Below are 12,393 nucleotides of genomic sequence, written 5' to 3' on the forward strand. Positions count from 1 at the left end.
ATGCCGGAAGACCCGGGTTCGAGCCCCGCTCGGAGCGAGTGCGAGGAGCGTCAGAGAGGACCCGGGTGAGAGGGGTTACACATAGAGGGACATTGATGTTAACCTCATCCAATTTCAAGGCCTGTTTAGCTAGAATATCCACTTCTTCATTTCCATCAATTCCTAACAATCAGGGACCCAAACAAACTGAACACAAACACCTTTACTTTGCAGCTGAAACAATATATGGTAAATTTTGTATAATAGATCTAGTCTGCATGACTTTCCTGTTTTTACGCTCAATAATGCAGCTTGACTGTCTGAGGCAACTACAGCTCTGTTTATGCCCCCAATATAATTCATAAACAACCAATTAAGAGCTAAAGCAATGGCAGTGAGTTCAACAGTATACACTGCAAGATAATCAGAAGTTGTTATTTTAATTTTGATTTTATATTGTGGAATATTCACTGCCGCTCCTGTTCTGCCATTGTTTGGGATCTTTAGACCTATCAGTATACAGTACAAGGTGTTCTTTAAACTGCTCAAAATAATTTTGAACAACAAGCCATTCTGGGGTACCGCTACTTTCCTTTTTCAATGCCAGTTGTAGCTGCAGGTCCACTACTGGCATAACAAACAGCCATGGAGGTATAGATGAACATGGTACAGTCAAACTAAACTTAAATTGCGTCAGGCCTACATTCTAGGCTTTAATATCTACAATCCACCCAAAGCTATAGTAGTTAGACTTCTGATGTTCCCAACAATCCTTCAACACATCTTTTGCTGGGTGAACACAGCTATGACCCTGGAGATTGACCCAGTACGCATACATTAGCTTAACTCTCCTTAACCGCATCGGAAGTTCTCCAGTCTCAACCTGCAAAGCAGCAATAGGAGACGATCTAAAAGCTCTACTACAAATACGCAACCCTTGTGATTGTTCTCTGTCCAACCTAATCAAATAAAACTTTCAGCTGCTCCCATATATGATAAACAGCCATAATCAAGGGAAGACCTCATGAGAGTCTGGTAAATCCTTAACAATGCTCCTCTTGCAGCTCCCCAGTTCTGACCAGACAAACAACTCAACAAATTATTAACTTTTTAACACCTAATTTGAACATACTCTATATGCTGCTTCCATGTAAGTTTCTCGTCAAATATATCTCCCAAAAACCTCACAACACCCTCTTGTTCCATCTTTTGCTCATAAAGTTTTAATGTAATGTCTTTATGTCGTCTTGAAAAACAAATAACTTGGGTTTTAGTAACAGACATTCTAAAGCCCCACTTATTAGCCCATTCCTCCACTACCACGATTGCATCCTGCATCTTCTTTTCAAGGTACTTCAGATTACGTCCCCGCATCCAAAGGGCTCCGTCATCTGCATATAAAGACCTGCCTATACTTCCGTCAATTAGATTGAAAATGTCATTTATTATTATGTTGAAAAGTATTGGACTGCAGACGCTCCCTTGCGGAGTACCATTCTCTACAGAATATGTACTAGAATAGGCCGTGCCAACTCTAACCTCAATTTCTTTTCCAAATAAAAACTCCAGCACCCAATTATAAAGCTTACCTCCAATACCAAGTTTCTCAAACTTCATCAACAATCCCTCCTTCCACAACATATCGTAAGCTTTCTCTATATCAAAAAGGACAGCAACCACTATTTCTTTGTTTGTCTGGGCTTTTCTCACTTCTGACTCCAAACATAGAATTGCATCCATCGTATTTCTTCCCTTACGAAAACCACTTTGAAAAGGGCAGAACAAGTTTTTACTTTCCATATAATATGTCAGCCTATCTGTTACTATTCTCTCCATCGTTTTCCCTAACTGCGAGGTAAGCGCAATGGGCCTGTAATTAGAAGGGTCATTTGCACTCTTACCAGGCTTCAGCACTGGCACTTTGACTGCCTGTTTCCACACACCAGGAATCCTTCCTGTTTCCCAAACCAGATTGAAAAGCTTCAGGACAACATTAAGAGACCTGTCACTTAAATGTCCAAGCATAGAGTAGCAAATACCATCCTTGCCAGGTGTAGATTGCTTCACATTAGAGACAGCCTTTCTTCAATTCAAAAATTGAAAAAGGCATATCAAGATCCCCACTTGTAATTCTTTTCTGAACAATAACTCCTGTATTTTCAGCTAAAGCCTCCTCTCTACAGCACTTGGCAGTGTCTGACAATTTCTCAGAACTGTGTACTTTAACTAAAGTCTCCACCAACAACTCTGCTTTTTCTTTATTACTAACAGCAGTCTGACCATTACGAAGCAAAACAGGCAATAGAATAATTCCTTTTAACACCATTCATTTTCCTAATAACTCCCCATACATCTGACAACTTAGTTTCTCTCCCAATTGTATTACAATATTCCCTTCAGAAAGCCTTTTTTGCAGCTCTAACAGTCTTTCTAACAACCTCCTGTGCTCTCTTATACTGGACTAAAGCCTTAAAGCTGCAGTAGGGAACTTTTGTAAATATATTTTTTACATAATTGTTAAACCTGTCATTATGTCCTGACAGTAGAATATGAGACAGATAATCTGTGAAAAAATCAAGAACCTCTGGCTCCTCCCAGTGGTCCTATTGCCATTTGCAGAAAGCCATCCGCTCCCGGTAAGAAATCAACCAATCAGAGGTCCGGTCCGTAACTTTGTTTGTGTTCAAAATTTAGAAAAATCTATATAATAAGCGAGTACACCATGAAACCGTTTTCCAAACCGTGTTTTTAGCTCGTCCTGAATCACTAGGGTACATCTATAATAAGTGTTTATATTCTGACTATTTTAGATTGCTTCGGGGGTACCGCGGCGGAGTAACCCAGTACCTTTGTGATTCTTCATAGACATAAACAGAGAGAAGTAGTTCCGGCTACGATGTTCTTCCGCAAGACGCAAGCAGTTCTGTTTATTAACCGCTAGAGCGTCAAAAGTTCCCTACCGCAGCTTTAAGTGTATGATTCTTCCTTATCTGCTCAAATGCCTTACTTCTCTCTTTAATTGCAACACTACACTGCTCATTCCACAATGGTACAGACTTTTTAAGTCCTCTTCCACCAGTCTTTGGAATTGAGACCTCAGCCATCTGAAGAATATTAGACACAAATTCAGAGTTAAGTAATTCCACATCATTCAAACATCTTTCATCTAATTCATCACACTTCCTCTCAGCTTAAGCTTGACATAATTCCCAGTTGACTTTATCTAACCTCCATCTCGGTACCCACACTTCATCTTCTTTAATTACATCAATTCCAACTGTTACAATTATGGGAAAGTGATCACTACCCATAGGTAAGTCACTTAACACCTCCCATGATGTAATTACCTGCCACTCCACTCAATATAAATGTTAAATCCAAATAACTCTCTGTGTTTTTTCAGCAATCATATCTTGTCCCTCTACCATCATTAGGGTTGGGAATCGGTAAAAATTTTCCGGTTCCGGTTCCACCGAACGGTTCTGATTTCGGTTCCATTAAAATCATTAAACAATTATTAAGAAATAGTGGTAAGGAAAAATGCACAACACTCAACTACTCAATGCTCAATACTGTTTATTACTTACTGTCAACTTAATTTAAAAGTTGGCAATGTCAAAATGCAACATATATTACAGTGTAAAGATCTTCATAAGTGGGGTGGGTTATTTTTAGACATTTTCCGGTTCGGCTTCTGGTTCCATATAAATGAACTATTATTATGTTTTTTTTTTTTTTTTATATTTTACCTTAGTAAAAGTAGGTAGTAAGTAATGTTGGGTAATGCTAGTCCATCAATCAGCATGTGTTTCAAAGTTGATGTTTTTTACACTATCAATAACGTTTTGCTTTTCAAGCAGGAATAAGCTTTAATAGTCCCTTGAGGGCTGAGACACTTGTTAATTTCCCTTAATTAATGAAATATAAATGGTTAAACTTATAAACATGTATACACTCTCTCCATAAAGTCCCTATTTTACAAATAATAATGAAGACAGGAGATGGTGTGATGCAATGAGTGGTTTCCACATTTTTAAACATTTAAAATGCATTAAAATAAATATTTTCTATCACTTTGTTTATCACTCTTGAAATGACCTGTACACTAAATAATCTAACCCTCATACTTGCATAACAATAGCAGTGTATTTATTTAGTGGTCCAAATTGAAGCCAGTATGTATATTAATGACATAATGGGACAAATATAATGTAATTTAGTGGCGGCAGGTGCAGAAGGCTGGTGACACACTGGCTGCGTGGCGTTTCTGCTGTGTGGCGGCTGCTTCGCGTTTTCTGTGTCTTTACACACCAGAATCGTGCCTGACGCGGCCATGATGCGCTGCTGCTGCTGTGGGTGACATAGAGGGAGACTGCCGACAGACCAGGATCTTGTCTTCATGACAAAAATATAAACTTTTTTTTTACACACCAGTATTAACGGCAAAATAGACTGTTTAACAGGTGCAATATTTGAAAATCGATAATTATTATTATTATTTTTCTAAATTACATTTATATCTGAATTTATGTCAACCTATAGACTTTCAAACATCAAAATGTCATGAATTAATATATATTTGTGTACAAAAGGACATATAAACATATTTTCCTATTATATTTTGCCAGGAAACGCTTCCAACACGCTTGCGTGTCGCGTGAAAAATAGGCGTCGGTTCTATTTCTAGCATGCACGCATTTTTCTATCACTATCACTTAATTAAAAATGCAGTGAGGTGTGTCTGTTATTCGGTTCATGACATCCTTTACGGGAAATGCTGAATACTCAGAACAGCGGCGTAAGGCTGCTCACAGCACTTGGTCACGTGTTGCACAAGAACCGTTTTCAGAAACGAAACTTAGAAATTGCTCACGGTTCTGGTTCTTTTCAAAGAACAAAAAAAAAAAAAGAAAAGAAATTGCTCACGGTTCCGGTTCTTTTTCGGTTCCCATCCCTAACCATCATTAACACAAACAAGCGAATTCAATTCAAGGAACTCCTCAATAATCACACCATTTGCATCTGTAAGGCTTCCCCATAATACATTATAAGAATTAAAGTCACCGCACCAGACTATCTTTCCTTGAATCTGTCCACTTACAGCACCTAGGTCCTCAATACTCAACCTCTTACTAGGATTATAAAAATTAACCCATGAAACTTGATCATTAGCTATCCAGATTTTAACAACTACTGATTCATATACTCCTGCCCCATATTTTCAACTTTGTACCTCAGACCATCTTGAACAAATGTTGCTACTCCCCCACCTTGTCTATCCTTCCTATCATTTCTTATTAGTGTGTAACCTTGAATAAGAAAATCAAACTGATGTTTGAGCCATGTCTCCTGAATACATATTATATGGGGCCTATCTCCCAAATCAGAGATGTACTTCTTAAACTCTTGACCATTGCTGATGAGACTGCTCGCATTCCACTGGAGAATAATTATTATGAGACAGACGGTACAGCACTCCATGTTTGAGGTTGGGATGAAAATTGAATCTCAATTAATCTCTCTTCCACTAATTCCCAGCTAGTATTTTTAAAACCGAGGTACTTCTGCGCTGCTTTTACAATTATTTTAATTTTTTCTGTCTTCCTTTCAACTTGAGCAGTACAATTAATAATCTCTACCATGAACAAAACAACATCTTTTCTCATGAGTAGAGTATCGTCTTTGATCTTACTGCATCCCTGACAAGCAGAACTGCATGCCTCTACAGCCGCTGTTTTATTCACCTGTACAGTTGGCTGAGCAGGTATTTTCCTAGCCGCTTCCGCAAATGAGAACCCAGTATGGATTTCAACCTTCTGTACCTCTTCAGCTCTTTTGCTAACTGTACATCCCCTGTAAGCTGAGCTATGTTCACCTCCACAGTAGGGCTGTGCAAAAAATCGAATGCGATTTACATGTACATCTCATCAGTAAAGACACTCCTGTAATTAGAAGTATATCTCCAGCACGTGCGTTCAGATCAGGGTTGCCAGGTTTTCACAACAAATCCTGCCCAGTTGCTTCTTAAAACTATTCCAAAACTAGCCCAATCGTGTTTCCGGGAGGTTGCCCGATAAAAATTGCTTCCCGGGGTTCAAATATAAATTTTTTGTAAGGGTTGCCCTGGTAAAATTCGCATTTTAGGGGCTAAATATCACGTTATTGGTATTGGGGTTGCTTCAAACCGTGGACATGAAAAACAATTGCAGACTTGGCAACACTGGTTCAGGTGGAGCGGCAGTTACTACACAGAGCCGTAGACTACCGACAACTAACATAAAATCGTTTTCAAAATAGACAAAGAATCGCCTGCGATTTTAACATCGATGTTGTGTAGATTGTCAGTGAATTACGGCTCGGTGTAGTAAATGCCAACCGGTGTTGCCAAGTCTGTGGTTGTTTTTCATGTCCACGGGTCAAAGCAACCCCAATACAAATAACGTGATATTTAGCTCCTAAAATGTGAATTTTACCAAGGCAACCCTGCTAAAAACGTATATTTTACCCCGGGAAGCAATGTTTTATCAGGGAACCTTCTGGAAGCACGACTGGACTAGTTTTGAGAAGCAACTGGGCAGGATTTGTTGTGAAAACCTGGCAACCCTGATCTGAATGCACGTGCTGGGGATATACTTCTAATTACAGGAGCGTCTTTACTGATGAGATTTGCATGAAAATCGTATTTGATTTTTTTGCACAGCCCTACTCCACAGACAGACCGTCACACCTGCCGTCGGGAGCAATAGCCGTCACTAGCGTTAGTCACTGCGACCTGCCCGGACAAAGATTCCCAAGCACCCACCTCCCCTCTACAATCCTGAGCAAAGGCTGCTTTCAAATACTGGCCCACTTTGCTACTCCTCACCCTCCTGCTGCTCTGCTGTGAGTCGTTTTTGTGTCGTCACGTGAGTCGTTTTTGTGTCGTCACGTGAGTCACTGACACAACGCGCCGAGGAGCAGCGAACAGAGTGAGCGAAGCTGATAGCACATTGAAGTCCAGAAGGGGGGCTCAGGGAATGTTATTGCACAGGTATAATTGTTCTTTGTTTGTTCTTCAGTAATAATTGTGTGCACTTTATTTCATTTGCTTTTAAAACCAGAAAAAAGGGAGAGATTTTTGTTATTCTTTATTTTTTTATTAAAAAAAAAAAGCTGTACAGAATTCATTCTAAAGTGCCTAATAACTAATAATTTTGTGGACTTTAATACATTAATAAATTAATATTGTCTAAATAATTGATCATTCGTTCACCTCAGAAATATTGACATAGACCTACTGCTCTCCCCTACACAAAAGTATTTTTTTTAAAGTAAAAAGTATCGTATCGGTATTGGCAATACTGACCCTATATTTGCAAAATTTTCAAAACATCTGCAAAATTTGCAGTATCGCCCACCACTAATTTCTAATCAACTATTTTCTCCTCACTTGTAACTGCTGCTTCTATCAGCTCGCTCTCTGTTCCACTCTGACGCATACACACTCTCTCGTGCATATGATCAAACTCTTAAAGGAGACAGCACGCATAACTGCATCATAGCAAAAACGTCAAGGGAAAAATCAACAGGGGAATTAAATATCAGGCTATTCCTGCCCCGGTTACATATATTTAATATGTATCGCTCATTTCTAAGAGTTACAGCACTCTTTTGGCGCATGCGCACTAATGTTCTAGACAGAGCGGCTCCATCTCTGTCCTTAGCGCTGAGAGGTGTCAGATATCAACTGTGCATTATTAGTCATTTCTAACAGTGCATCTTCTCATGTAATGGCACATTCTTCTCTTATTTGACTGTTAAATCACTGTATTTAATATATTCTCTGTGTAGATACTGAGTTGTTATTATACTTATTATCTTCCTACATGCATGCATTTGTGATCGGAGAAATAACAAACAAGCACTACTCTACACTGCTCAAAACTCGTGTTTGAATCATCAGTGGCAAATTCTTTAAATATGTTTATTAAAGTACTTACATGCTGTGAGTCACAAGCGCCAGACTGTCCTTGCAAAGATGTTATTGCCAGACTTTATAAAAACAGCCTTTGTACACAGATGCATTGTAGGCTACTGGTTCAGGAAACAGTCCTTGTCCTCCTAAAAATGTGCTGCACACATCTGAATATTTAGGTTGAACTGCTCTGGAACAGTGTTGTAAATGCAACTTAACCACTGATTTATAGTTGTGTCTTATTTTGGAAGACCAAACAAAGTAGCTTCACTTTCACAACAAAACACACAGCGTCTCCACAACATGGTTCCGGCAGCAACAGCGTAAATAAAAGTTACACAATCTTTCTTTGCATGAACATTCATGAGCATTATACCAATCTTTTCACATTGTGACATAGACATGTGGGGGGTGTAACTATTTACTTTTATAAAGAATATCTCTTTGGATTTGAGACTTTAGTGTTTGCAACTTTACAGATCTTCTCCATGCACCAAGAGCTTGTAACACTCCAAAGAGAAAGGAAAAATTTAAATCGCATGCAATATGATCCCTTTAATTAGAGATTAAAGAAAATTATAATAGTATAATATAAAATAAAAAGATTGATCAAATGAATTAATCAATGAAACGGAGTATATATGGCTAACTAATTATTATATATGATATATTGTTTCTATGAATGTGCAATATGTATCAGCATCATCTTCCTGCATGCATGAATCTCTTGTGTTGTGTAGATGGTGATGTGATTCTGGAGAGTTCTGTTGATCCTGTGATTGAGGGACACACACTGACTCTACAATGTTTACATCGATCTACAAACTCATCGATCCTCAGAGCTGATTTCTATAAAGACAGATCACTCGTCCAGAATCAGACGACAGGAGAGATGATCATCACGAATGTCTCAAAGTCAGACGAGGGTTTCTACTACTGTAAAACAGAGAGAGGACAGTCACCACACAGCTGGATCTCAGTCAGAGGTGAGAGTCTCTGGAGATCAGTCTCTGTCCGCTGATTTCATTTCATTCATGAGCATTTGTTCAGATAGCCCACATGATTAATATCTCTGTCTCCTATTTCTGGTGAAGCACAAATAATTATTGACAGCTGTGTTTATTATTTTACATGATTCACATGAATAAAAGTATACCTATCAAATACAAAATACACTGAAATATAGTGAAATCATCAACACCTCATAAACAATATCTTACATTTCAATGAAATGAAAAGTGTTAACTGCAGCATTAGAATAGAATCATATCGAACATGTTATAGACTTTCCTACCAAGGTCTTACTGTCCATGAATTATTTATATATTTGTTTATGTATTTGAAATCAATCATTAATTAATCTGATTGTGGTCATATATGGTGTGAGGAAGATTAAACATTAAAAACAAATTAATTAAAAGGCTTCAAAACATCCTCTTTTCTGTTCCACAGAGAAGAAAGTAAGCCATGCAGATTTGGAACATCTTGGTGAGTAATTTTTTGTCAGATTATACATTTTTGGGTCAACTATTCCTTTTTTACAGAGCTCCTAAAGGCATTCGGAGCTCTGCAAACGAGGCATTTGTTGCATTCAGTGGGGACATAATTACTGATTATAATTATACTGTCTTTTTTTGTGTTGTGTTGTGTATTGCGCAGCATAAACATAAAACCATGTCTGCATTTGTGATCGGAGAAACGACAAACAAGCCTTACTCTACACTGCTCAAAACTTGTGTTTGAATCATCAGTGGCAAATTCTTTAAATATGTTAACGTACTTACATGCTGTGAGTCACAAGTGCCAGACTGTCCTTGCACAGATGTTATTGACCCACTTTATAGAAACAGCCTTTGTGCACAGATGTATTGTAAGCTATTGGTTCAGGAAACAGTCCACATCCTCCATAAAATACACTGCACACATCTGAATATTTGGGTTGAACTTTTCTGGAACAGTGTTGTAAATACAACTTAACCACTCATTTAAAATCAAAATGAATGAATCTGATTGTGGTCATATATGGTGTGAGTAAGATTAAACATTGGAATAAATTAATTAAAAGACTTCATAACATCTTATCTTTCTGTTCCACAGAGAAAAAATTAATTCATGCACCTTTAGAACAACTTGGTGAGTAGTTTTTTGGCAGAATATAAATTTTTGGGTGAACTGTTTCTTTATTACAGAGCTCCTAAAGGAACATGATGGTGGAATAAACATGAGATGGGAGGAAAAAATATATTTCACACAAAACATTGGGTTCCCTGAGAAACTTGCTGAAAGTCTTTAGTAGCTCTGTAATGTTCTCAATAATGTGCTTGTGTTTCTGTTTTTCAGTGTCAGGTCCTCACATCATCCTCGGTTTTCTTCTGGCAGCTTGTCCGTATCTGCTGGCGACAGTCGTGCTGCTTTACAAATGCTACAGAGCGAGAGGTAATAATTCTGTCTGATCCATCTCTCTCAAATTATTCACATTCCCTCTTTTGACAGACATACCGTATTTTCAACATTATGATCCAATCATTAATTTAAACAACAACTGCAGTGGAAACTAAATTACATTTCGAAAAAATAAACGTTTTGTGTGTATTTCACAGTTCCATCTACTGAAGACCAAAGCCAGTACGCTGTTACAGAAGAAGAAACTTAACCTGATATTCCACCCATCCACCACCAATCATCTTGTCCTCTGTAGGGTCACATTATGCTAGATTAAACCCAACACCTCGAGCTGAAGGCATAGAAAAAACCCTGGATGGATGATTCACTCACACCCACATACAATTTACTGTCTCCAGTTCAGTTCTCCTGCATATGTTTATATTGTAAAACCACACCAACACATGGAGAAACTCCACACTGAAAGGGCTCCTGAATCCCAGGACTCAAACTGTGACCTTCTTGCATTCTGAGCCTTAAATGAGTCTTAATTGTTGAAAATAATATGTTTAATGTGTCTGCAGAAGACCAAAGCTAGTATGCTGTAACTCATCTACATATTATCAACATATTTTATATATACAATAACTTTTTAGTCTTTAAACATGGTTTGATAATGCTTAAGTCTGTTCTGATTTTATATGCTTTAAATTAGATTTTTTCAGAACCTTAAAAAGGTTCAGCAGCTTTATCGTGTGATTATTTTTTTTGTCTGTTCTTATAAGGAAAGCTTGATGCCTTGTTTTCTGCTTTAGATTACTTGTTTGAGTAATTAGCCAACATGCATATAGTTTTATTCTGTAACACATTCTGTATGAATGAAATTATTAAGTGTGTATTCCAGAGAGCATAATAAATATACATTACGTGATCAAAAAACAATGCCATAGTGTCAGCCATAATGAAATGATGAACCTGTAATTACATCTTTTGAAGGTGTTTCATCAGTTCAAATTCATTGTAATCTACTGAAAGTAGGCCTGTCATGATAACAAATTTTACTGGACGATAAATTTTCTGAGAAATGATCACAATAAACAATAATATTGTCGTTCTAAGACCAGTTTCAACCAATATAATGATAAATGGCATAATAACGTAAGTTATGACTATAACTATGGATCTATGAGACCGAACGATGACCGTCACCACGGTCTTACCTTGAATGACGCCATTCCTCCGCCTATCCTCGAGACCAAATATCAACAATGTCAGGTGACTGACCTTAGGGGTTGGCTATATAACATCCAGGTGAACCAACCACTTCCTCTTGCCTGGAACGCCCCAGTTCGTCCCGAGTGACAAGGGATGGTGACGGTCATCGTTCGGTCTCATAGATCCATAGTTATAGTCATAACTTACGATCTATTTCGACCTCACTCAGACCGTCACCACGGTCTTACCTTGGATGACTTATACCCCCAGGGTCACGAGGGACTAGCATGTTTTCCTTCCCCTGTTTATTTAGCCGCAGATAAAACCGCAGACCCAAAAGGATTTGGCTTTGCCACATTAATCCTATAAAACCTCGTAAACGTGCACAAGCTGCTCCAAGAGGCTGCGGCACAGATGTCCGATAGTGCTACCCCCTTCAGTGCCGCCCAGGAAGTGGCCATGCTCCTGGTAGAGTGAGCAACCAGACCACCAGGGATAGGTAGATTTTGGCTGACATAAGCTTGTGAAATGGTATCCACTATCCAATGAGATAACCGTTGCTTAGACACAGGTTTGCCTGCACACTTCTTGTCAAAACATACAAATAGTTGTGTGTGTGACTGTCGTAGTTGATGAGTTTGCTCAATATATGTGTGCAATGCCCTAACAGGACATAGAGAACAATGATCCAACTCTTCACCTGAACAAAGGGGATCTGGACGGAAAGCATCAAGCTCAATTACCTGATTTATTGTGCTAGGCTTAAGGACCTTGGGCAAGAATGATGGGTTTGGCCAGAGAAAAACCCCTGTTTTTTCTGCCTTCCATCTCAAGCAGTCTTCACTGACTGATAAAGCGTGCAA

The 12,393-nt window shown here is 38.4% G+C and overlaps 1 protein-coding gene across 1 annotated transcript in view; it reads left to right on the plus strand.

Annotated features, from left to right (window-relative positions):
- LOC128017540 (Fc receptor-like protein 5) overlaps positions 1-11,355 on the plus strand; it is a 240,785-nt gene extending 229,430 nt beyond the window's left edge. Inside the window, exons 10-13 of the mRNA XM_052602944.1 lie at positions 9,386-9,421; positions 10,031-10,066; positions 10,274-10,369; positions 10,534-11,355. Of these exons, the coding sequence (XP_052458904.1) occupies positions 9,386-9,421; positions 10,031-10,066; positions 10,274-10,369; positions 10,534-10,586 (221 nt within the window). The 3' untranslated portion in view covers positions 10,587-11,355. The remainder of the gene's footprint in view (positions 1-9,385; positions 9,422-10,030; positions 10,067-10,273; positions 10,370-10,533) is intronic.
- The last annotated feature ends 1,038 nt before the right edge of the window (positions 11,356-12,393 follow it).

The sequence above is a fragment of the Carassius gibelio genome, chromosome A7 (genome assembly GCF_023724105.1).
Source record: "Carassius gibelio isolate Cgi1373 ecotype wild population from Czech Republic chromosome A7, carGib1.2-hapl.c, whole genome shotgun sequence".
NCBI lineage: Eukaryota > Metazoa > Chordata > Actinopteri > Cypriniformes > Cyprinidae > Carassius > Carassius gibelio.